General features: G+C 35.3%; 1 protein-coding gene across 4 annotated transcripts in view; it reads right to left on the bottom strand.

Moving 5' to 3' along the window:
• The window catches only part of LOC117420131 (neuronal PAS domain-containing protein 3), a 228,853-nt gene that overhangs the window by 126,421 nt on the left and 75,082 nt on the right, over positions 1 to 27,350 (bottom strand). For all 4 annotated transcript variants that reach the window (XM_058991636.1, XM_058991637.1, XM_058991638.1 and 1 more), the window contains one exon: positions 377 to 459. In XM_058991636.1, the coding sequence (XP_058847619.1) occupies positions 377 to 459 (83 nt within the window). The remainder of the gene's footprint in view (positions 1 to 376; positions 460 to 27,350) is intronic.

The raw sequence follows: 27,350 nt of genomic DNA, 5'->3' as shown, positions 1-27,350 counted from the left end.
AGCTCATGAGCATTCACTGGTTTTTGCAACAAGCGACTTTTATGTTACATACACTGGGCCAACAACCATTTAAACTGATTTATGTAATGGACAATACTTAGTGACTTTCAAATAAACATCAATAACGTATAATGTGCCTAATGTAAGCCGGTGAAATACAGTTGTGTTTGTGCAATATTTCAAAGGAAAATGGGTCTTTTGTGTTATCAATCAAACATTTTTCCTCTCCCTGAAGACTCAGCCTTCAAATGTAAAAAGGAAAACTGCACAAAAAAGATTTGCTGTTAACTAAAAATAACTGACTTTGTCAAAAAATAAAAAAGGGGATGAAGTTGTGAACATGCAAAAAGTAACTAGGAAGGCATTCCTCACATACCTGCAGAATGTGGCTTCCCAGATGTTGTTCAAAAATCTCAGTCGCCATAGCATTGGGACTTCTCCTGCGCTGGGCTCCTATAGCTGAACAGAAAAGATATGTGAGGATCATGGATAATAAAGGTTTACAGTAAAGGGAAATCTATCCAGAGACACAGTAACCAGAGTAAGAGTAACTGCCAGTACACAATAACAATAAAAAAACACAAAAAAACATGATCAAATACTTGGTTACGCTTTAAGTTGCAGGACACATCTTACACGTAATTATATAGCAATTAGAAGGTAATTACAATATAAGTGTGATTTAATGATCTACGCTGAACTGAAACATTTGACTAGGTAATTACTGTATTGTTAAGGTTCTGGTTGAGGGTTAGGAATAGGGCTGGTTATCATACTGTATATGAAACTATGACTGTGACGGTGTTTTAATTTGGGGAAGCTAAAGAGAAGTACTTAAATCAGATGCTTAATGTTTCATAGCACTGTGCAGTGGACATAATTTTATGAAAAAAAATGGGAAAAAAGAAACATACTATAAATTCAGTGAATTACTACACTCTTCATTCAGCCTGAACCTGCCCTAAGGCCCTGTCCACACTATGCCTATAAACCGGTTTAAAAGTGCTAAATACAGTTATCGTCTACACTACGCAGCATTTAATACCGTACTCAAAAACCACCTCAGGGGTAGTCTCGAGTCCGGTTCTAAATTACATCGCATCAGGTAGTGCGGTTTGTCAGAAGTGTGGACGCTGTAATACCAAACTACATTTTTTGTGTATCTTCCAATATCCCAAAATGATTTCTGATATATTTTGGCGAGTGGACATTACAAATACAGTACTCAGAACAGGCGACTGAAGGAGTTGAGAATGACTATCAATACTGCTGGACTGTATGCAATTTCTGAGGCTTGTTGTAAAATGGAGCGATGAAATCGGTCAAGGAGAACTTCAGAGTTCAAAATGAAACGCACACATTATGATAAAATGTACCTCATGTTTTTAAGAAACAAAGCCATAACGTTCATGCTAAGAAGCGCTATGTCTTCCGTGAAGACATATTTGCTGGGTTGTAAACATAAAATACAGTGCATGGTGGGATAATGTCATATTAAGTCCCACAGTCCATTGCGCTGCTGGGAACTGTAACCAGACTGTTTTAATCATGTTTGTACGCATTAAGCCCGACTAAACATGAAACGTTAAGTGTGGAGGCTTTGAGCTGGATTAATTAAAATGTTTTTCAGTATGGTTCTTGAGCTTGGTTATGTAGTGTGGACAGGGCCTAAGACTGCTGATTGCTCAGCAAATTGGTTCTATGATCTTAAGCTACTGTGCAATTTAATGCACTGATGTTAACTTCTTGTTTCAACTTCAGACCACTGACTTTTCACAGATTTAACAAAAAAAAGCCTGAAGTGTTATTCCTGTATCAGAGACAGGCAACCAAGGTAATTTTAAGAACATAATAAATCACTGTAGGGTAAATAATCTCTTTTGATATGACAAATACTGCAATTTAAAAACAAAGTTCCAAATTACGATCAGGTAAACTAAGTTGCAAGCATTCTGCAATTGATTTGCAAGGTGAAGACCCACTAGTAATCTGGAATATTTCAGTACTGGAGTTTGACATTGTGCAGCCTTTCTGGAGCCTAATAAGTATTTAATTAATTTAATATGTTTTAATAATTCACATTTTAGGCTTATGAGCCACAGGGCATGTTTTGATAAGACGTAGCTGGTAAACAACTGACAAGGTTGCTTTTGCACTTTACAAAAGAAGGTTGATAGCATGAGACTACTAGTTCAAGATCTGATTGCTTTGCTAGTGGATACTATTATTGATAGATTTTTATCCCAGCAACAGCTCTGAAGCAACTATTGTTCATTAATCTAGTGTCCTCCAGTATGCACAGATTTAAGCTGCCTTTGGGCTGAAGCCTTTTCAGATACTGAGAACATTCCAAAAAGTAATTTGCCAGTGAAAGAAGCAGCACCTTCTAACTGCTGACTGCATAAGGTCACTCCTACCCAAAACATATGCAGTAGTTGTTATTTACCACTATTGGCATGTGATAGTGAGCAGGGAAATAAAACAGGTGACTTTTCTTTTTTTATAGTATAGTATAGACAAAGTTGTTTGTTTGTTTTGATGTAAAATGTATGGTTACGAGTTTCGTATACTATAATTCTTTAAGTGAATTAGTTCCAATGGGTGGAGAGTCTTTCTGAGGCATATTTACAGCACAGGCATTGAATTTGCAGGTAGTAAGGAAGCCTGTTTAAATCAGGGATAATATTACAGCATTGATCTGAGCTCAGAATAACTTTAGAACAGTGCCCTTAGGGCATTTATCAAGTTTCAACTTTAAAGTGGGTGAAACGCCATGCACAGTCCTTCGAAATGGCCTGTGGTAATTTCAAATTTAACAGACCTTGTCCCACCAGAGCTCATTACAGTGAATTTTATAACAAAGTACTCCATACTTAATTTTCAGAGCTTAGCCAAGCGTTCTGGTAATGTGGCTGCATTAAGTGCAATTAATGATGTAATAAAAGCAGTGGATGGCCATTAAATACTCTCAAGGACCAGTTGTAAACATTGCCTCCATGTTGTGTGCCTTACAGTTAGAGAGGAGTCAGGATATAAGTCCCTGTGGTCTGCTGGCATGGTGGAAAGAAGAACTTGGAGAAGGAGGAAGGTTTGTTGTCCTTCAAACATTCCACACTTATCTGGAGCATGAGTAAACCCAACTCTACACTCTAGTCATGCTTTAAGCATTTAGCCTTTTCTTTTCCTTTGGGACCGGGCCAAAAATACAACACACACACACACACACAAACACACACACACACACACAAATACATTAGATAAACAAATGCAAGCACCAAAAGAAGCATGTATTTTCACGTCGCACCAAATTTACAAAAACATATTTTAGATTTTACAGCCCAACCACTAAAAACCTTTTGTCATGTACACATAACTGTGAAAAAAAACATCTTAATTTATTCATTTGCTGTACGTCATGTTTATGCTTTATTTTAAATGAGGAACTGTTAACAAGTCTGAATAAATAATACCTAGAATAGATCAAGAGATACATTTAAAGGGAGGTACACTTAGGACTTAAATCACTGTTCAAAGACTGATCGAAAGATTTTAATTTTTATAGCCTTCAAATTGAATTCATCTGGGATTTTCCACTTTAGTTGCTGATAAATGCCTTTCTACACGCAGGTCTACTATTTGTCTACAATGGCTGCATAAAATACACAGACGACTTGTAAAATTATATTTCACCTGTGAAATCCATCCAAAAAGCAGGAAGATGTTATTGGTATATTGTTACAGCCTCTGTCAGAGAGAAATGTTCCATTGTACTGATGTTGTGACATATGTTTCAGAATAGAGGAGTTGAGGATTCCTTTATTTCGGAAGATTCACTGCCTTTGAGGAACTAAAACTGAAATTTCAACTTCAGGATTTATGGCAGTTTCTTGACAATAGCTCTGCACTGTAACTATTATTATCACCACCATAGTAGTCTCTCAGCAGTTCTTCCCCAACTCAAACAAAACGTCCATCATTGCTGTATTTACGATCAGGATTTACCTCCCCAAAAGGTCATATATATTTAAATGCATCACTGTGGTTCTGAGGATGCATTATAAATGTGTCAGTCAGTCTGACAATTTAAGATTTGTTTGCCTGTTCAACCACACTTTGATCATGTACACCCCTCCTTAAAAAAACACTTGGTTCTGTAAAGTATATAATTCATATTTGACTATCCAAACTAATACAGCTATACGAAAACCTGAAAATCTTGACAAAGGGATATTCCATTTCAAGGGTTATTATTAAAATACAAAATAATAATAATAATAATACAAAATCTTGATAATGTATTTGTTTTATTGTGTGCTTCACTGATTTAGGTAACTGCCAGTCTCCTCACAATCTCTACAATACTCCTTTTAAAGTGGGTTTTTTTTTGTGATGTGCATTAGAATACATATCATATGAAGTGTTAAACTAGTAGAGGCTTATGTAGTACCTATTGCATAGTACTGTGCAAAGAAGGCTTCAGATGGGACTGCTCCACAAATTGGGGTAACCCTTTTCATAATGTGCATACATTTCTATTTCTCTTGACTGTATTGTTCACAGCGATGTCAGAAGTATCATGAAATCTTGATTGCAGGAATGTAAAAATAAAATTGTGCACAATATATCTATTGCTTACTATTAAATCTGATTTGTACCACAGTAATTACAATTCAACAATGTCAGGCATCCCCTATTACAGAGTTCAGACACTGGAAACCAAAAAAAGTTTAGCCAAATCAGGGAATCTACATTCCAAACTGCAATGAAAATAATAACAAAATAAATAACAAAATAAGCTCCAAACCACTGAAGTACAACTTGCATTTCAATATTTCCATGTTTGAGCTTTGCAGATTAGCCTTTTATTATTTGCATAACCTCATAATTCCACATTAATCATTAGACTGCAGCCCTAATCAAAACAAATGAGCGTTTTAAAATCTACCTCTCAATGCCAGACTGCATAATACATTTCTGGCTTTTAGACATTTTTTTTTTTTTGTTATTGTGGAAAGACCTTTAAATGGTATGCATTGACTCCATTAGTTTAAAATAATACTTTATTAAATATTATTATTTTGCTTATTAATTCTAAAATATAAATAAAAAAAACTTTAATGATATATTGGACTTGCATTCACTTAATCCTTTGTAATCATAATTAAGTAAATTATTTCATCCATTTTAAAACATTTTGAGGACAAAGCTGATCAACAAACACAATACATTATCCATGCAGTATAAACAAGTTTCAACAGAAATTATAGATCAAACCAGAACCATTTTCCTAAGAAATACAAACTTAAACAAATAATCTCCTCACCTAGAAAACATCAAAGTTGATAACAAAACAAAACAGTCACATTGAAGCCTACTGTATAAGGGAACATGACTTCAAATGCAGGCAGATGTAATTGCATAAAAACTTTATTTAAAAAACAAAAAACAAAACTAGGATGCACTGTAAATGATGTTGCCAATATTGAGCATACTAAAATTGAGCAGTTTATGTTTAACAGTTCTTAAAAACAGCATAATTTAAGTTTCATGTGTACTGTATTTTTAGCTGGTAGTCGGTTTCATTTTGTTTTTAAACATTGTAATGTATTGCATTGGTTTAAAACAACTGAAATGAATACCATGCTGTTTGTCATTAATTCATTGTGACACTTGTGAAAATATATCATAGTGAAAACTAATTTTTAAGTGAAAAAAGTGACCCTTTTATGTAAATACTAGGGCAAATAATCCTCAGATTTAATTCATGATGGAGGAACCTGAATGTTTCTGTGAGATTATAACCATTGCATGTTTGCTTAAAATGGCCTTACTTATCTTTGCAGTGATTCGATTTGTAATATTCCATTTACAATGTTAATGTGTATCAGGCAGTGTTTTGATGGTCTGTTGCAAATCATTTTAAAAGTAAAAACACAGTGGTAAGCAATTACTGTGATTCGGTCAAAGATTGCTGCAATTCAAATCCCAATACCATGACCTAAACAAAAAGTATTTGGAATTATTATGATTGGTATTATTTACATTATTAGTATTATTATTAAAGACAAACTTCCTCCTTGAAACTTGCTTACAATCACATTAACCTGTGTGCAAAACAGACATGCTACTGATTTACTTATAATAAATGACATTTCAAGGTCTGTTAAAGAACACAACTGAAATATAAATGGAATTGCCCCCAACATTTGTACATATTATATATATATATATATATATATATATATATATATATATATATATATATATGTAAAAACATGGTTAAAAACTGCTCTCTGCAAGAACAAAACAAAACACTGTTAGTCAAAACTGTTTGACTAACAGTGTGTGGGTGTTACACTTTAATAATCAAAGCTATACACATATTCTCATAATATAACAAGGCTGGCTCATATGAATACAAAATAACATTAACAGATAAATGAAGTAAGGTAGGTGTTCAATGAGGACGCTGAATAAACAGCTTTCCATACGTGTTGTAAAATATGCAAGCAGATTCTCAGAATAGTAGCAATATCAAATCTCACTGCTACTTGAAAGTCAATTTAACTTTCAGTTCTATAAGTCTACATTATTGCTATTGTTAATTTATTTCTCATTTAATGGAAAATAGGCAACAGGGCCCCTGACTGTCATTTTAAATCTGCAATAATTTCTTGTGAAGCTTAGCGTCCTTATTCCCAAGTTCTGGATTAACGGAGCTAAATGGCAGCTCCGGCATCACTAAAGCTCAGGGGCAGGTACTGTTACACAAATTGCCAATTCAATTAACAGAGTGTAAATGTTCAACTGGCAGGCTGAGAGAAGGACAGACATTTTGGCAAGTGTCAGTTCTAATTTATCAAACTGTCAAGGCACCCCGCTGTCAGGTGCCAGCGGTTAATGTCTGCCTCTTAATGTTACTGCTGTAAAGTTGTAGAATCCATTCGCACTTAGCCCCACAATGCACAATACTCAAAACTGATTTTCAAATCAAATGCAAAGCACAGGCATTTACCAAAGACGTCTTAATGATGGCCTTGTACTTGAAGATAGAAACCGTGTCACTGCCGAGAGTTACCTGCGAAATGTAAACTGAATCTGAAACAAAAACACATTGGAAATGTGAAAAAATGGGTGCCCCTGTTGTTTCTACTAACTTGACTTGTGTTTTTCATGCAAGTTCTATCTGCTTTTATTGTGCCTGAAAAATACTGGCTGATTTACTTTTGCTGCGCATGAAAACAGGTAAACTATCCTTGCTGTATAGAGAGTCTCTGGCAGTTCTCGCTGATAACTCACCGTTCCTCTGAATTAGCTGCCCCTTCTAAAGCTTTAATAAACTAAATTTAGTAAATTAAAACTTTATATGTAGAGAAAATGGTTAATACATACAGGACACACCATGAACATTCAAAGAGTACTGTAGGTATTTCACGAAAGAGGACAGCCGAATAACCCACAAGCCCCCAAAGAGGTTAAGTCGGTTGTTTACGGCTAACCTCATGAGTGAAATAACCATAGCAATGTGCATGGGGTATTCTGTTTATACAACAAGTACTGTATGTTTAATAGCTGATATCGGGGAATTACTTTTCTTAGATCACGCTCGGGGTCTGTTAAGCAAGATTTGTGTTTTGGAACAGTGCGATACCCCCGGTCATTCTACCACTGGATTTGAATAAATACAAGATAGATTCTAAAATGAGATCTGGCATAAATAAATAACACAAAATATTCGCTCAGTACCACTGAATATGAAAAAGTTATTTGATATTAGATATCTCAACAATTGTTATATAAAGTGTATACAACTTTTCCTTCTGTGCTAGCTTGTTATTCACTTTGCAGTAGACTCTGGACCCCTGATGTCTGAAATGACCTATGAATCAGAACCACTCTATCATCAAAAGTAGGCTGACAGCAACAATAGAAACCAAACTTCAATAGAGTAATGTTATGATTAGTGTCAGGAACATATGTAGTATGGCATTGAGCACTACAGGGTCCAGTCACAAATGGTTTGGATTACTAAGTCAAACGGTATGTACTTTATTTACCATCTACTTTTAATCTGTTTGAATACATTTTCCCTCATTCCCTCTTTTATATAATCTTCCACTTATTCTTTGTTGCTGTTCTCTTTAGAATTGCTTTTAGAATGATTTTCCAATGCAGTTCATTGACCCCCAGAGCATGCTGTACAACACAGTGCACGAAAAAGTACACTTTGAGCACAGTAGGATACACTCCTCTACAGAACTGAGAAACTTTGTGAAATATACATTTTTATAAGTGTTTTTTTTATTATTTCTAAGGAATACATTTTAAATACCAATTGAAATGTACACTGTTTAAGAGTTATTGTAAAGACAAATGCAGTCTCTTAAGTGACTGCATTTTGTATACAGTATAAGAAAACTATATTTAAGATCTTTGTTATTTTTCTACAAACATTTGTAGCGGCAGTTTTGGCTTGGTTCCCTGCAAGTTGTTCCATTTAGAGTTCATTTCCATCTGTCTCCAGTTAATGCCAGTGTAAACAGACATTAAACCACTAGTATCTAAAATGAAAACCAACCCATCTTAGTGGTTAGCAGAGGTGGCTGTGGATTCGGCTTGAGGTTAACAGAGCCAAAGTTGGTCACAAGGGTCACAGTAAGATGCTTCTGATGAATAACACAGTTTGAAAGTTAGATAATGTACATACAGCACAGTACTGTGCATGCATAAATACATTCACACAATATAGTACACACTTGCTCACTAACGGCATCACGCATCCCAGCAACAGCAAGCACGACACAACACTCCACAACATCCGGTAACATGTAACCCAGCAACCACGACAGCATTGATGAACGCAACAGTCAGAATGGCACGTACAATGTCAACTAACAGAACATAACAGCGGGGTCACGTACTGACAAAAACAGCCTTACAAGAACATAAAAGAACATCCATACTGAATGTCCAGAGACGGTTCATCCAATGTGATGTGTGAGGTAACTCACTATAAAGGGTGAAATAGGCATTCACAGATTTTACAGCTTATTCTCTGAATTGTCTGCCTTTCACATGCTGTGATCTTCATGGGTGGACATTACATCAGGGAAGGCACGGGGTAATGCAGATGTCCACTGTAGTTTAGGATGCAATATCTCCTTCACATATTACCAGCTTTACTAAAGCTAGATCTGTGTTAGCTATCAACTGCTACAGCAGGTCATATATTTTCCAATTGCTTTATGTTTAAAAAAGAAAATCCATTGTATTTCTATGGCATTTGAATTGGTAGCTGAATAATATAAAAAATGCAGGTTTCAGAACCCAATACAGTCCAGCATAATACACACAACCTTTTTTTTAATAAGGTAGAGGTATGTACACCATGTTCCCAGTTCTGACCACATAGTTCTTGTTGCTTTGAAATATCCTGATCTTCTTGAAGAGAATTGAGTGGATTCAGGTAAATCAATTTTTCTACTGGTAAATGTCAGAGACCTTTGGAACAAAGACAAGTAGGGGTTGGAGGAGGGAGCAAAAATGCATTGCATCAGCAGAATGTTGTACAGTACTCCAGCCTATATATTGGAAACAATATTACCTCCATAGACTTTGAGTAAAAGTTCAACACATTACATATGAAGGCTAAAGGAAAGCTGGGTAAAAGCAACTTGAAGAGAACAATGAGTGATCTATAGGAGAACATGGTAGATCACATCAGAAAAAAAAAATGATAGTACATTTCAAATTACAAATTACATTTCCACATTTTTCTTATGATGTGTGCAGTCATTCAGAGTTGTTCTCATTGCAATAATATTATATTGTCTAGGTCCAGCAATACAAAAATAAATCTGATCCACAATGTCTACTCAATAGATGGAGCTGGCTCTTACTACTATAGAGACACTAATCTAGTCTGTGCTAGATTTGTATATTAAATGTCTGGCAACTATAACTGAACAGTTTCTACATGCAGATTATAGCACTATATCAGCAAGTAAAACCACTCAGAATAATTGAAAATCATAAAAAATAAAATACAGTACACAAATGTAGCTACTTAATTCTTTAAGAAAATAAAAAAAATTAAAAAAAACACAATGAATTGTCTTGGGCAATTCATCCATTACTTAAATGGTTCAATTATGGATACTAAGGTAAAATTAAGTCATGTAAAATTTCCATCTAGTGGCTTCACCAGTGTAATTTCTTAAAAGTCTTTAACTTAGAATTGTCTTGAGGTATTTGTGATGGGCTGATATTAGCCCAGTATTGTTCTCTTAAAACTACTGTTTTAAATCGAAATGTCAATTTTCTCTTAAAGGGGAATCCAGTGTCTAAGCAATAAAGCCTGCAATGGAAATACCAAGCTTACTCTGCTTGAAAACATAGTAAAGAATACGCAAGACCTTTATTTTCAATTATATTATTTTATAGTCCAAATACCATATTTTAGCATGGCGAGCACATTTGTTTTTTGTTTGTATGAGGGATACACAACATGGCCCACTTGAAGCTCAGTTAGGATCACCAACAGGCAGTTCTCTTGTGCATATCAAATCACCCTGGGAGCAATGTTTCATTCAATTGATAGGTAGGCGTTTAAAAAAAAAAAAAAAGGATAAGCCTTTAGTTAGCGGAAGTATTGTGTAAGATGGAAATTACTGAACCAAAACTGACTTGCTGTATATTAAACCTGTGATGTGGCTACACTGCAAAAAATGTAATGAACACCAGAATCAACAAAGCAATATGCATAAAGAGGGTTTGACAAAAACAATTTATATTAGACATATGAATGTGTGAGTAATAGGACGTGATAGAAAATATCTATTTGTTGTTTTTCTATTTTTGACAGGAAACTGATGGTAGTGTTTTAAAATTTAAAGTAAAGTTGCTTTTCTCAACTTCTTGAATCTCATTATAATGATGTGTCTGAAAGCAAATCATTTACAGCATTATAATAGTGTTAACTGTTTATATACAGACCATTTTTAAAGTGGCAAAGGAAAGTAATAACATAACAAATGGTGGCATGGATTTGGGTTTGAAGAGATGGCACTGGTAATGTTTTGTAAGTTTGAATTAAAATATATAATGTGAAAACCTGTATAACTGTATATGTTGTGTAACCCATGAAACATTAATCTCCCAGTTGTACAAAATTCCTGTGATGATGGCTGGAATCAAGTCCTCCCTTCATCCTGATCTGACTGGCTGTGCTTCCTTGCTTTTTACACAAAGGATATTCTTCAAAGAATAAACACAAACTGTATGACAACTGAGTGAATCTGATCCAGATTGTCAATGCTGTTAATTCAGTCCCTTCTGTCATTAAAAATGTATCTACTGCATGTACCATTTACAGGTGCACAGGGCTCCGTTTTCCTATATAATCCCTAAATATTAAGTAACCATTCTGAATGCTAAAATGTCTTCAGTTACATGATATTATAATATATCCCAGATCCTGAAATATTTAAAGTTTGAACACCCTTTTTGTTAACCTTTGTGTTAAAAACAGAAATCATAAAACCCAGTTAAGCAGCTTAGACATTGGTTTCTGTGAATATCAGCTTATTCTACCTCACTTCTACTCAACTAAACAGTCTGACAAAGGCATATATTTTCATATATTTCTATGTGAAAAGCAACTGAAGTGAAAAGTCATTAACTTTGGACAAGTAGCTGAAGAAACTAGACTGCAGATTAACTGCATGGTAACTGCAATTGAAGCCCAGTCTAATTACACTGTAACTGCAGATTATCATCAGGATATATCAATAGGACTAACAAACTCACAGTAAGTCTCCTAATAGTAAATGCTTTGAGACTGGAAATCACATCCAAATGTCACTACCGAGCAACACCATCTGTTTAGAAAAGAAAGATAGAGGTTGGGTTATGATCTGTAGTGCTGTTTATCAGCCTGGAAAAGGCTTTTTTTTAATTTGTTGGGATATTTAATAATAAGTGACACATTTTCCAGTTTTGATATTATACTGATCACTATGCTAAAATAACTCCAGAAGAAAGGCATACTTTAGAAACAGAAGATAACAAAACAAAATAATCTGTTTGTACCTTTTTATTACATTTCTAAATGTCTAACAAATAAATAGACCAATATACTTGCTAATAATAATACAGGAGGCATGGGTTATATTGTTTTTATTCTTATTCTTATTATTATCATCTAGTCCCAGATTGTGATCATTTTACACATTTCATAATATCATGTATAACATACAGTAATAGCACGCATATTACATTGATATTATTTCACTATATTTCACAAGCCACAGTATAAACGAATTAAGCTTTTTTTTCAATTGCGTAAAGAATATACAGCAACATGGATTGAAGCTGTCACAGCCACATTGAAAAGGATTTCCCTGACCTTTCCGGTGCACAACAAAACAAATAAGCCCTATCTCTCAGCAGGAGTGAGGTGCTGCTCCATTAGATCATTAAGCATTTCTACCCCGACTATCCCATTTTCCTGTCCTTGGCCCTGAAGAAAAAGAGCTGGCACTCATCCAAATCAGTCAGAGAGAGTGAGAGAGAGAGAGAGAGAGAGTGAGAGAGAGAGAGAGAAAGAAAGAGAGAGCAAAGGCAAATATGCTCTCAGAGTACAACCTGAAATGTCACAGCAGGGAGGATAGCCATGGAACAGACAGCAGTGAGGATGCAGTACTACATGAGGGGTAGTGTTCCGACACCGAAAGGCTGGTGTTTCAGTCTGCCAAACAACATAATGACTCATTCAGGCAGAAAAATATTACCACCAAGGGAATATTTGGAACGTCTCAGTCTGAGAGTAATTAGGGACTAACCTACACCGGCATGCTCCAGTGATGAAACGAGAAAATAAGAAATCCCTCTGTCAGGTTCTGATTGCCGAATGGTAAATGAAAACGACTGCTATCAACTCCGACCTGGAGCTCTTAGCACACGGCAGAGACAGCCTTGTCACAGAGCAGGATATATATCTTGTGCGGTCTATTTTCTTTCAAACTTGTTTAAAAAAAGATGACAAATGTGCAATTTAGAAACGTGGGGACCGTGGCCGACAAAGGCTTTCTGCCTCCAATAACTTTGCAAAAAGGTGTTTTGGGTTTTTTTTTTTGTAAAGGAAGAACCTTGTAAAATGGGCAGTTTGTCTAATCCAAGCATCAAATCCTTGCATACTCTCTCTGTGAACATTAAAATGTAATTTATGTAAACATCAGGTAATACCACCTATTAGCTTTCAACCTAATGCTCTAGAAATACTGAAATGTTTTTGCTTAACAAGGCAAAAATAATTCTGACTAACTGGTTATAAATCCAAACCACAACGAACAGACTGAATATGTTACAGGTACAGTACAGTAACACGTTTTAATATGCTTCCATTAAAACGGACAGCCAAGGACACATTGCATCACGAGAATATCTTGCTGCCACTCTTGACATTAATTAATGTAAAACGTATATAAAAATGAAGCAACTGAAGCATCTTGCGATGGCACTCTGGTACAGGTGGTTTTTCACATCATATTATAAGGCAGATTTACATTTTCAAAAATGCCTATGGTTCAGCTACTGCATGTGGTAGAACAGCAATCATGATCAGCTGAATTAATTTAATGGATTAGTAATTTTATATTACTTTTTTGCATATTTTATACTCCTGAAGGTACGAGATAAGTAACCGAGCTGGGCAGGTAGTAAATGCATTACTCTTTCGGTTAGTTATAGAAAATCAGATACTGTGGAACCAATTTTCTATCTGAACTCAAGACTCAAAGTCGTATGGTCCATTACAACGCTATATTTGGTGACTGTTTTGTGAAGCCCTCGCAATAGTGCCTATGTTGTCAAAAATGATGGGTTAACCCCTGACAGTGTCAAACTTATGAGGAATTTACAGTACCTTCATAAGCACAGTTAGAGTTCAGCTCTATGCTTTGACAACTTGTTTAAACATAATACTATTTTCTACAATTGAGGTGTGCATTTATAAAACTAAACCTTTAGATCTTCTAAGACATTACAGCCCACTATTTATATAAGATTTATGATGATTTAACAGGAAATGTAGTACCTTGAACTAATCCTAAAATCCCAGTAAGGCAAGCGATTTGTGATTAAACTCAGCCAATTGCATTAAAAAACCAAGATACAAAAAGTAAATGTAATATTAAAATTCACATAAACATCCAGATATATTTCAATGAAAATCACCTACTTCACTAAAACTACCTGTGCAATAAAAATTAATGAACTCCAATTGATTATGCACATCTCTACCAAATTGCATTTTCAGGCTCACATCTTCAGGACATGCTGGGTGGTTTGATGCATTCCCACAATTCATCTTGCTGCTAAGCCAATTTTAATTTAAATGCAATTAAGGGCTTGAAATGAACATTATGTATTAGATAAAGGCCCGAATCTGCAGACAATCATAAATACGATTTTCAGAAAAATTAATTACAAGCCATTAGGGTACAAGTCATCTTACTGCAAATGTTGAGTTAAACTGAAGAATTAGTTAATTCATTAAATGCTCAACACAGATTTAGAGTAGCCCTTCAATTTATTACCAAGAGGTCAGTTTGAAGTAAAAGATAAAATGTGTACATTAACTAGCGATGAATATCTAACTATACATTGCATAACCATGATCTATAGAGCTGCACACTGCCAAACAATTACTGTGCTGAAGGTTGATGTTATTGCAGCCTAAATCGTTAACATCTCTGTATGCTAATTTATAATATTAAGTAAAGTTACTATATAGATTATTTTGAATAACTGTTTGCATGGAGTCCAATACAAGAGTGACTGGTAACTAGTTTTAGACTAGTTTCACAGTGAAGAAATACAAAATATTATGCCTGCTATACTTAATGTATTATTAAATACAAGCTAAACTTCTGGATTTCTTTTTTTTTTTGTTACCAGAGCCAAGAAAAACAAATGCTATAAAGCAGACTGCCAAGGGACTCATGAGTCATTTATTTGCCTATTGCAAAAATGATGACCAACACAAACGAAATAAAACAGATTTCTACTGGAGCCTGTATAATGCAGCCAACATATAAAGCATACAACAATTAATAAAACAAACACACTCCATTTAATAATAATGCAGAGTGTGTATAATAACAATATCCTCTTAAACTTGCTCTCTCTGTTAAGTGCCCTTAGTAAAGAGTGTGTAATCCCAATGAAGCCATCATATAGTGTAATGCTATAATGCCCTTCTCTTGTGTTGTTGCTTAAACAAAAGAACCAGAACCATTTTTAGTGCTGAGGAAATGTTATGCAGAGCATTTCAAAAAGTTTGCTTCAGCAGTTGACACTGAAGGCCACTGTTGACCAAGGGCTTGGTAAATAACAATGACTCCATTCTTGTTTACCAAGAGGAATCTGATTCAGTAGTATCTGGAATATTGAATGCTGCCCTTTTAGAATGCATGCATTCGCAGGATGGTATTAACAACTTTAACACCAGTGATTAAAAAAAAAAATAATAATCTATATATATATATATATATATATATATATATATATATATATATATATATATATATATATATATAGTTATAATAAAAAACACATGAAGTGTATGCAACTAAGATGAAGAAATATGTCAGAGAAAGTCTTTAAAGATTATTACTAAAAGTTCCTTTTTAAAATAAATAAATAAATACAAAATAGTCTTATTATCTTATTATTTTGCCAATTAACTTTACAAATTCATTATTACAAATCGATGTGCAATAGAAAAAAAAAACTTTCTTTAAAATATGTTATGTTCTTTAATTGAGATTACAAAACATAGTTTTGCTGCCTAAAATGCATAACTAAACTGTTTCAGCTGATAAGCATGTGCTTTAGTTTTGTGTAACAAAGTTGCAACTGTATCTATTGAAATGGTGAACAGCTCTTAGATTAGTTCCCAAAGCCTGGTTGTGAGTCTTTCTGTTAGATGTTTTCAATGGGTTGCAGTATACTGTTGCGACTTCTGTTCCCTTTCAACAAGAGCTATGAGATCACTCTTCTAACTTAGGTACACAAAGACCTGTTTTCTCTATGAGTCATCCCCCAACCTACCCCCACAATTCAGAGCCAGCACCAAATGGAAATAGAACCACTGACACTCCAAATTTCCCAATACAGAAGTGTCTATGCTTGCCTAGCACATACTGGTTTCTAATGTTCATACCATAACGATAATATGCCAGAGGATTGGTATGGAGAATGCTTTGTTCCTAAATACCTTACATTTGATTGGCAGTGTGGTTTCCTCTTAAGAAATGCATACCAGAGTGTCCAAATAACATCCCAAGAAGAAGCGATCACAAGATATCCTGTGAAGTTTGGGCCCCCTGAGATTAACTGGACCACAATGGACAGGGGTCAGCTTTGAGCACACAGCCCAGCTGGAGTTCTTTCAAGCGCAAAATAGCTTATTGTAAAATGCCACTGGATCCTTGAAATGGACAGAACTGTTGGGAATGAGCGGGAAAATGAATGTCAGCAAACATATTTATAGTCTGTGCCTAAGCCCAGAGGAAGCTGCATTTCTAAGTTCACGTTGCCAAGTAATGAACCACATAAATATAACACTAGAGTTCAATTTTATAACATGGTATTTTCCTACTTGCATCAGATTTATGACGAGCAAATCCCATCCCAAAGCTAACAACCACTTTTTAAAACCCCCAGAGATTCAAATGTACTGCTTTGAAGATGCCAGTGCTCACTGCTGATTCCTTTGCAATCTTTGACAGGCAATGGCTGTGGGGTAACTAACACGTCTTCCAGTCCCATATCTAGAGCCACTGTCTGGCACAGTATCTTATTCTTGTCAAGATAAGATTTTATGGCCCATTAGCTAAATAGACAAGTGCTCTGTTTTGCTAAGACATCAGATTTGAAGCTAAAATTAGTGACCATGTGATGAATGTACTCTGTGTATTGTATAGATATGACAGGTTTTTCCATATAGTACATCCCCACATTCTCATACTAATAACGCGCTAAAGAATGTCCTAACCCCATCGCTGGGTGGGGGATAATTATACTGGGCAAATCAAAACCCTGCAAACTGTACCTTAAATATTCTTTGACTATGGAAACCAGAGGTATTGTGTTTATTCACATGCATGGAAGGGGGTCCAAAATAGATCCATGCCTAAATCCAGTTAAATCACAACACGAATATTGATTTAAAGAGAAGGACAATGTGTTGTTTTCCCATCACAGATGTAGTCAAACTTCAAAATAACCTTTTATCATTTCTAACATTCAGCTCCTCACATTCAGCGGCGTTAAGCTACCTGGTTATTTAACAGTTGCTTGACTGGTAACCCTTAAAGACATAACTGAGTTACGAAACATTTGGCAGTTGTAATAATTTTGATTTTTAGTTTGGAACCTGAATGAGGAGGAAAAAAAAAAAAAAAAAATGAAAAAAAAAAAACGATGGCCCCAGTCCCGCTGAAATCTTTTTAAGCAGATGAAAACACTTCAGTTACACAAATAGCCCAAATAAGTGTTGGAAACAAACTGCATAGCATAATGAAATAAATCCACATTAGTACACAATATAATTATGTATTGTATGCAAAAACGGTCACATTAAAGGCAGCTTTTTGTTTTTGTTCTCCAGCTTGTGATAGGATACTGCATTTCTTGTTTATAGGGAGAGAGCAGAGGGGTGGTGGCACTGTCAGATCTAGCACCACATTTAATGCGTACCTAACTTAAAGTTACATTAACAATAAACAGTATTTTTGAGGAATTGGTTTCTCAATTTAGATTTTGTTTTTATTTGCTTGTTTTTAACAACGTTCTGTTCCTAGTGTAAAATACAGGGATCTGCATCCTTAATCATTCTACTTTTTATATTGACGTGTGTGAATTGTACTGTAACAAAAAAGTAGCCCCCAATGGGAATTTTGTCATGTATTTATTTTTTTCTTGAGCTTCAAGTAAAGATCTTAAAATTCTGCATGTATCTGTTCCTGCCTGGAAAGCATCACACTGACATAACAGTCTTTTGAAATAAATCACGTCAGCTGTGTCAACTAATTCTGCATTTGCCTTTTTTCCCCTTTTTCTATAAGATCAACAAGTTTACAGATTAGAGCAAATTTACATAGAAAAAGGCATGAGTACAGTGTAAAATAAGTGTCATATTTTTTAAATAAATATCAGCTGTGAAATCAATTCCACTCTGTAGCTCTTGCAGGCAGGCTGTACCCACTCTTCCAGGCTCCTGCCACAGCTACAGGCTAGTTCAAAAGGCAATTAGTTTGATTTCACATTTCCTAGCAGCCGAATAATTTCATGTAATTTCAGCCACACTGGATAGAGGCCAAGTTTGCTAGAACCAGCCTCGCTGATTTATCCTGTCCCTGGTTCTCTCTCTCTTTTCTAAAATAATTTGGAAATCCTTTTAAAACATGGCTGTCCTAATTACACAGGGATCAGCACACGCTGTCCCCTTTATCCAGGGTGCTCCCATTAGGGCTCAAATCACCTGCAGCCCCCCTCAGATCCCCTGCGCCACTCTGACTAATTTCATCTTAGTACAGTGCTGTCAGACAACTCCCCTGTCGCTGCGGTTTTAATCGATTAGCTCAATGTCTTTATAATGCATCACCAGCTGCCAGGCAAAGGATTTCAGCTAACAGTTTAATTACTGTACCTGCATCTCTAAGACCTGGGCATAACAACGAGGTATTAAAATAATACACACACTCCAAACAGTTTCCAATAATAAGCAAGATTCACAGAAACTGGGTTGTTCTACATATTCAGATACTTCCCAGAGCACCAAAGACTGGTGCCGTATATACATCTGCAAGTCAAATATGCATAACTGCTCACCATAAGTGGGCTTCAGTCTTGACTTGGGGGGGAAAAACATAATTACATTTTTCATGCTTTACCTTTCTCTGGCATAGTATTTCACATGTAGAATAAATGTATTCAGGAATGGCTAAGGGACTGAACGTGTTAAATCCAGGGCATTATTGCAGGCTGGTAGTTGCACAAGATTGTGATTGATGGAGAACCGGGATGCAGACAAATACAGAACAACAGTGTGACATTTAGTACACAGTTCTATTACAGTGGATCTAGGATTTAACTCCTTCTGCTACAACAAGATAATGCATTTTTGTTTCAGATAAGCATCTGTAGGTATACATTTTTTGTGTTTTTTTTAAACTTACGGTACGGTACTAGAGAGAGAGAGAGAGAGAGAGAGAGAGAGAGAGAGAGAGAGAGAGAGAGAGAGAGAGAGAGAGAGAGAGAGAGAGAGAAGAAGTTAATTTTGATTGAGTTCAAAATTAAAATATTCTGCAGTAATAAACTAAACTGTGATGTTTATTGTACCCTTTTAGAACCTTCTAATGGATTGCAGAATATGCACCATTGCTGTGATCCACAGGATACTGCTAAAAACAATCTAAAAAGTTTGAGGGAACAAAACAGCTGCTTGGCAAGATAAGGAGGACATCTAAGAGTAACAGAATGAGGAAACAAAAGTTCTTGAATTGGGGTTAGTATGGCTAGGAAAAAAAGAAATAAAACAAATGGACACTGGTGATTATGTCAAAACAAAAGGGACAAGCAAGTCATGCAATAAATGCCAGAAAGCTATATGGAAGCAGCTAGTAACAAAATGCAATGACATTCTAAGGCATCATGTTTACCTGGATAGAAGTGTAAGTCACCAATTACAGTACTATATCCTAAACACTAGTGCTAACAAGCAACTTCAAATCCGTCGCAAATAATTCATTAAACAAATATGATTAAAGAAAAACGTTATTGAAATCAAGAAATAATGCTGGGTTGAATTTGAGCTCAGGAAATGATTCAAGCAAGGCACGGAAAGTCTATTTTTCCTGGACTGATAATACTATACAGCACAGCAAGCCTTTTGTAAACATGTATATTTTCAAGTGTAATATCCAGGCTATAAGATACCCCAGCAAGATCTTTTTTTTCAGTGAAGTATCTGCAGAATATAAATAATTACAATTTAAAAGCCAAGAGTCACTAAAAGGGAATGAAAGTGATTGATAAGCTTAAAAGGGTTTGAGTAGGCTTGTGAAGAAAGTGAACAGACAGTCCACTTTAGAAAGTGTCTGCTGAATTGATTTAACAAGTTTAATGCGTGCATCAATGTGGGGCTATTACTGGTCGTAAGCTTCCCTGATGTTATTTGTTCGACTGGCAAAATACTGCTCTTTAGAATGAGCATATTAAGGGTACAATTGCAGAGAAAACCCTATTACAACTTTATTGCTGGTAAATTGGAAGCAAACCTTGTCTGTATTTCAATTACTCCGAGTTACCATGTAAATAAATCGTTTTTGTATAGGCTCAATCACGGAGACAGTGATGAGAAACTGCTTATTATACCTCCGCCACCAATGCCTGACGCTTTTTTTTCTCAGCAATTTAAAGAAATTGTCAATTAAAGTTTTTTTTTCTTTGTATTATTATTGTTGGTTTCCAAGTTATGATGTCCAAGAAAAAAATACACTATTCATCATGTATCATCACCATATCATTGTTGCATGTCACTCGCCCCGCCCCCAACTTAAAAGGGTTCTATGTTTCCGTATTTTTTGTCTGGTTGACAGAAAAATCCCATTGCACTGCAAATGATTATCAATCACAATAAAAAAAAATAACCCTTTTTTTCTTTGAGTTACAAACTGGTTTCCAGTTACTGTTCTCAAACACACACAGTATATAGACACACACATACACAGCACAATGACATAGTTCCCATCAACTAGGGATTCGTTATTAATTCATTTACGACACACGGTAGCATATAGCACCAAGGAGACAGGAGAACCTCTTGCAGCAGTTTTAATTCACTAACTGCTTCATGCAGATATATTCTGTTTTGGATTAAACTTATTATGTCGTAATATGGAATAAAGCCTGAATTAAAGCTATAAAACCACAGCCTGCTGCTCATATTGTATTTAAGAAATCATAAAATGTTAATTGGTCTCATTTTAAACGTTAGGGACAGCTCTGAGAATGGCATGTGGATACAGAATACCAATGCAAGAAAAGTGCTTGATTTATCGTCTATTATAGTGGCCCCTTGGCAACTCGAGTGTTTTTTTTCAATGAAAACTGTACTGAAGTTGTATCAGTCTTAAACATAAACGTCCTTAATTAAATTCTGTCAAAGAAAAGTGATAAGTCAAATCAAATCAAATAACAACATCCACATGTTAACATGAGCCCTGCATATACGGCGATTGTGTGCTTTGTCATGCAAAATGTATTCCAATAGCAGTGATGTTCACCGGTCATCAATTTAAACATGAATCTGTGGACACATCGGATCCAGAATCATCTCTTGATTTCAAAGTCCATTCTATTTCTGGCTTACATCATCTGAAATGCTAGTCCAACATCATGATCCTAAATGGTACAATTATAGACAGATACAATCATAAATGTGCTGATTGATTTACTATAAGATGTTTTTTTTTGGTTCTCTTGCTTCTTGGGCATGGATCCTGCGAAGCATGAGGGTCACGTATCTTTTTAATGTGTACCAGTGGGATCCATAATGCTCATAATGCAACATAAGCTTTGGGTCAAATTTGAAGGACACCTCCCTCCAAAACATAACGGCGGTAGAAAGTATCTATCCGCTTTCCAAAATACTGTCTACATATAAAAAAAAAACTTTCAAAATCTGAATAAGAGTTACCTGTACACCTATATCAAGTTCAGTGTCTCTCCAGCGCTTAATATAATTGCCAGGCTCATTGCTCTATGCCGAATATTAACCTGATCATAGTCATTTTTCCTTTTCAATTAGTATCTTCATTAGTTTTATGATCCCTGTAGTGCTATTTGCATCCTTTCTTCTGAGCATTTCAAGCACACATACAGCAACTAAATGATTTTACAAAGGCTGCATTATTAATACAACAAAAAGGGATTCTTATTGCAATACTAATGATTCACTTATGTATTAAAGAACTGGAAATAACATGCAATACAATTGTAGTAGTTGTGCCATTTTAGTCAATCCCTTTTTATGCTGAAAGTCATTTTTCTCGCTTCAATTCAACAATAAAAAATGTGCATATTTCATAAAATGATTGACTCGAACTAGCAAACTGATCTAGATCCTTGGAGATCTGAAACCTAAATTAAGTCATTTTTGCTACAACACTGCTTACCCTGAGGTTTGCACATAACTGAATGACACTCGGAGGCCAATGTTATTTCTAATTGCTAGAAATTCCAACAAATTCACACATCAGCTATAATATAGCAGGGGATTTTTAACCAACATCAATATGCTACATTTGAAGAGCTCTATCTGTAATGAATACATGCGTTATTCAAATTGTTTGAACTTTTTTTAAATATTCTGTTCATACCAGTGAAATTTGGCATTTCTGACAACAACATGCTAATTGTAAATTGTTTATATTGAGTCACTTTTCTTTTTACAGTATACAGTATGTTAGTTAATGATTAAACATTTAGCTTACCACAGTTGTTTGTGAGTGTACATGAAAGTAATACATAAATTGAGTAATTGCATGTACAGTATGTGTGTGTATCAGTCTGTCAATGTATGACTGTATTATTACTATTGTTTATAAGCATGTTTCAGCTGAGCTTAGTATCATACTACATTTTACATGTGTCTCATGACAAGACGCTTACATTCCAACTGATCCTCACCTCCACAGCCAAATCTGCAAAAGGAAAAGGACTTGGCCAGCTGTATTAATACTGTATTTGAGGATATACCTCCCCATGACCAGTGCCAGCTTGATCCTGGCTCGCAGCAAGCAGTGCAGTTGGCAGTAAACCTAATTAAATCCTGCCTGTACTATTCCTTTACTTACTGTCATCTCGAAAAAGATCTAACTGGCCACATCACTTATTTGGATCCTGGCCTAGACAGTAGAGTTGACATTCTATCTTCTCACAATGACCTTTTTGAGGAGAAAGGTCAAACCCCTAACACATCAGCATCGTAAGCCATCATACTGGCTAACAAATCAGAAAAATGAGAACAGTAACAAGAGTGAGTGTTTTTTGGTTTTTTCCTAGTCTGCAAAACAGTTTTATATAATGGAATTGTGGGACCTTTTACAAAGAAAAAAAAATCTAAGCAAAACAAGTCCTCAAGAGAAGGGGTAGCAGCAAGAGAATAAACTAGATGGGTGAACAAAAATGGTTAGTCATGCGTTTAGATAGCAGTGCTCAATACTTCACACATGGGTTATCAAGTTTCCAAGTTCTCGCTAGGATATCCACCAATCCCACCTAATGGTACAAATCCATTGGTTTCAATATGAATGCCTCAGAGACAGTAAATAACTGTGTGATTAAACTAGCCCCAGCGCTTCACAGGCAGAAAATGGTCTGATTAAATCTGCTTATTAGGGTAAATGCAGTCATTTGTGGTTTGATAGTGGGAAGCACAGTCAACACTAAAAAAACAAAAACACTAAACACTCAAAAAGGCTCAACGACCTTCCTTCAGAGTTTCAAATATTTTTTCCTCGTCTAACTGAATGTGCCCACTTCAGTAATAAGAGTATGTGCAAATAGACTCTGGTTTGCATTCAATATGCTATCATACAACAGAGTAGAAGTAAGTATAAGATAATGACCTGTGTGTTTATCCACACACTGGCTGTTAGTGCGGCAGTATTTTAAAAATGCTACCTAGTGAAAAAATAAATCACACATTTCAAAAACAGGCAAGATTTAGTAGATATCAATTAAACACAGAGTGACTGGATTCATGTTTCATGTTGCATTAGTCTTTAAGTACTGCAGGAAATCTACTTCATGAAAGGATATTGGCACCGCAATGTTTTAAAAGCACAATATCAAGGAATTATTTTTGACATTTTGATTCATGCACGGTTATAAAGCTCCAAGACAACATGGTTTAATTATAAAACATATTACTGCTGCCTTAGTCATGCCAATTAAATTTGATTGGATACTTTCTTTATTCAACAAGCCCTTTTCATGTCATTTTAATTTACTGTCAAAGCAGTCTGAATATTGGAAACTAAATTATTTACTACTGCCCATAAGCCAATAATGTTCCATTTGTCTCGTACTGAGAGAGACTAGACTAACAAGATTATTAAGGACATTACTTGTAATAGTGAACGTCCTTCACTTTATTTGAGCTTCATGCTGTGCTTTCAGACATAATACTTCAAAAGAGCTGCAATTCATTCAGCGACTGTCTGTGATCTAGTGAATACTCTTCTAGCATTATAGTACAGGTAATAGTGGACAGTCAAATTATGCAGGATTATGGCAAGGTCCATCTGTCGGGCACAGAGATCTTTTGTTACATTCAGTACACATTTGCGAAAGGTAAATTAACATTTTATGAAGAAAATGTATGGGCTATATTGCTGCAGCTCCATATGTGCTCTTTTTTTTTTTTTTTTTTTTTTTAAAGGCATGGGGCTCATTACAAAACCTACTGATTGCATACTGTTTCTAAGATACTCTATGCAATCCCAGCTGGGTACCCACATGTGTGTACTGTAAATGGGCGCATCCCATCTCACATTCATTTGTTAGAAAAATGGCATCCCAAGTCAACTATCCCTCCATGAATACCTTACAGACTACATCAAATCAGCGCTTTCCCTGCTGCCAGCGGCTCTACACCCGGGGTTATGAAAGGTGTTTCTGATTTCTATTTCAAATTCTACGGTACATACTAGCCACAAATAAGATTGTACTACATAATGGATGACATTTAAGTACTATAGCATTTTTTGGCAGAACCGTTGCCATAATCTCAGTTTGTGTTTCTTCAGCAGGAGGTGGTCTACTTAAGGTTAAGGACAATTACTGAGAACAGCACAATTGCTATTTCTTGCTCTTATAGGTAAGGACCAGTGATTTGTACCAATTTGTGTAGACATTAGTTACAGCTGACTAAATGGCCAGTCACAAAGTGAGAAACAAACCTTTCCATATTCATTCTGCGTGTCAGTCTGATTTATTTCTCCATTATTAGACCATTTGCATTTGTAAAAGGACTAATTACCAAAACCACCAACGCAAAGGTACAGTGCGAAGCAAACCACTGGGGAAAATTCCAGCATTTAGCCCATATTTATATTTGTACTTTAATACATCATTTGCAGGTTGTCTGCATTTGAAACTCAAAATTAATGAAAGAAGGTGGACCAGTTTTGCCTTAGTTCACGTCTATAAAGTGCTTCATTTTGTTTAATTAAACCAAAGCTATTAGTGACCAATATCATAAAATTGAACACTTTAAAATCAACAAACATACTAAATAAAAATAAACACTGTATATAATATATCTATATATCATGTCTTCAAATTATTTTACAGTTGGTATACAATTTCACACGCTGACATTGTATACAGCTATACATGTATCATAAAGTAGCATAATCGTTGTACTAATCTGAAACATTATATTCTGTAAGACGATTTGGCTGAACAAATCTCTTAACACACCACTGAATGTCGTACTAACTCCCATCCTTTTGTCATTACCAAATAAATAGGCTGATTTAAACATCTGTTTTCAGTTTTAACTGTTACCCTATTATTTAACTTTGGTTATACAAATACTCTTTTTTATTGTTAGGCATTCACAAAAATGCATCCAGGAGGTGTTTCGTTGCAAAAAAAGTGTCTCCGTAGCAACTATTCTATAGTAATAATAATAATAATAATAATAATAATAATAATAATAATAATAATAATAATACATTAAAAAAATCAGCACACAAGCAGACCTACAGAAACTATGAAGCCAAAAGCAATTTCCTTTTCTAATTTTAGTTATGCAAAGCCTATGGGCATCATCAGCATTTAGTAATTAGTTTTATAATTACTGCTGTTTTGCTCACTGTCATTCAATTTTTCTTACAACATGGCTTGGGAATGAAACATCCCACATTCACAGCTGGGTAAATTACTATCCATTTATAGAGTACAAAATATATAAAAAGTTTCCCTGTATCTATGTTGAGAGCACAGTGATTCTGCCATGACTCTGACGACTCTCTAGGCAGCTAAATCGGTTTCTCTAACCAACTGTCAGGCAGGTCCGTTATGATGCAAACAACATTAATACCCTCATTAACATTAATACATTCGAACAATGGCTGTGGCACAGTGGGTACACACATAAAGCATTCTGCAATCAACCTCCTATAATCGTACAAACCTGGTCTCAGTACAGTGTGTTTTCACATGCTGAATGGCATGGCCAATAGAATGCTCTATAGGGCAACTGGGATTAGACCTAGATTTATGAGGATTACAGGGGATTTATTTTTGGTAAAGAGAACTTGTGAAAAAATACAAAATCAGAAAGATTGTGATTAGAAACACGTCAACAAATATCGATTTTAAGTGGTGAACGGTACAAATTCCCATCAAGCCGTGTTCAAGTGTGAAAAATATGCATGAGTTAGTAGACCAATCAGTATGAACTCATGAATACTGCTACTGTATCTCCTCATGAAGCTTTATTGATTCTTTATAAAACATAAACAAATTCAGCATGCATACTTTAACACCTTTAGAATTATTAGTGGCTATTCATGAAGCATTAACTCTGGAGATATCTGTGTTGTCTGTTTAATGAATACAACACAGTTTGGTATTTATGAAACTTTTCTGTTCTGTTGGTGGTTTGATGAACCATAGTCTACAGTGCTTTCATTAATTTTATTTCATTAAGGAAAACAGACTTTGAAAAACATCATTCTTTAAATATCTCAGCAGTTAAAGCTAGGAATAGGGCCTGTACCACTCCCTTGGCACGTGGAGCTTACCCTTCCCATCCTTCCTGCGTTTTTAGGATTTGTCTTTTATATACTTTGCTGCGTCCTACCCTGCAATCTGTCTGATCTCTTCTTAAATCAGTAAGGCGAGCCTTCACTTTCCCTCTGCTCTAAATCCATTCTCTTACCATCTAATTCCACTGGCCTCTTTGCTGACTTCTGTTCACACTGTAAAGGTTTACTGGCCAAAAGACTTCAGTTATGTATTTTCTCTCTCAGTGTGCACATTTTACCTGTGCTGTTGCAATACTGACGCATTATATTACACTAAGTGGCAACGTGGTACTGTTATTGTGTTTTATTTGCTAAAGCCCATAGAAGACATCTACTGTATTATAACTCATCACACTCATCACTAAGTGATCTTTTTAAAGATCTTTGTTTCTTTCCATCCAGAAGCTTCATGTCATCTGGATAATCTTACTGTTTCTAAGCCATCCAATTATCAGGTCA

The sequence above is a fragment of the Acipenser ruthenus genome, chromosome 18, assembly GCF_902713425.1.
Source record: "Acipenser ruthenus chromosome 18, fAciRut3.2 maternal haplotype, whole genome shotgun sequence".
Lineage (NCBI taxonomy): Eukaryota > Metazoa > Chordata > Actinopteri > Acipenseriformes > Acipenseridae > Acipenser > Acipenser ruthenus.
The sequence above is the reverse complement of the archived record's forward strand: the minus strand, read 5'-3'. Positions and strand labels throughout refer to the sequence as shown.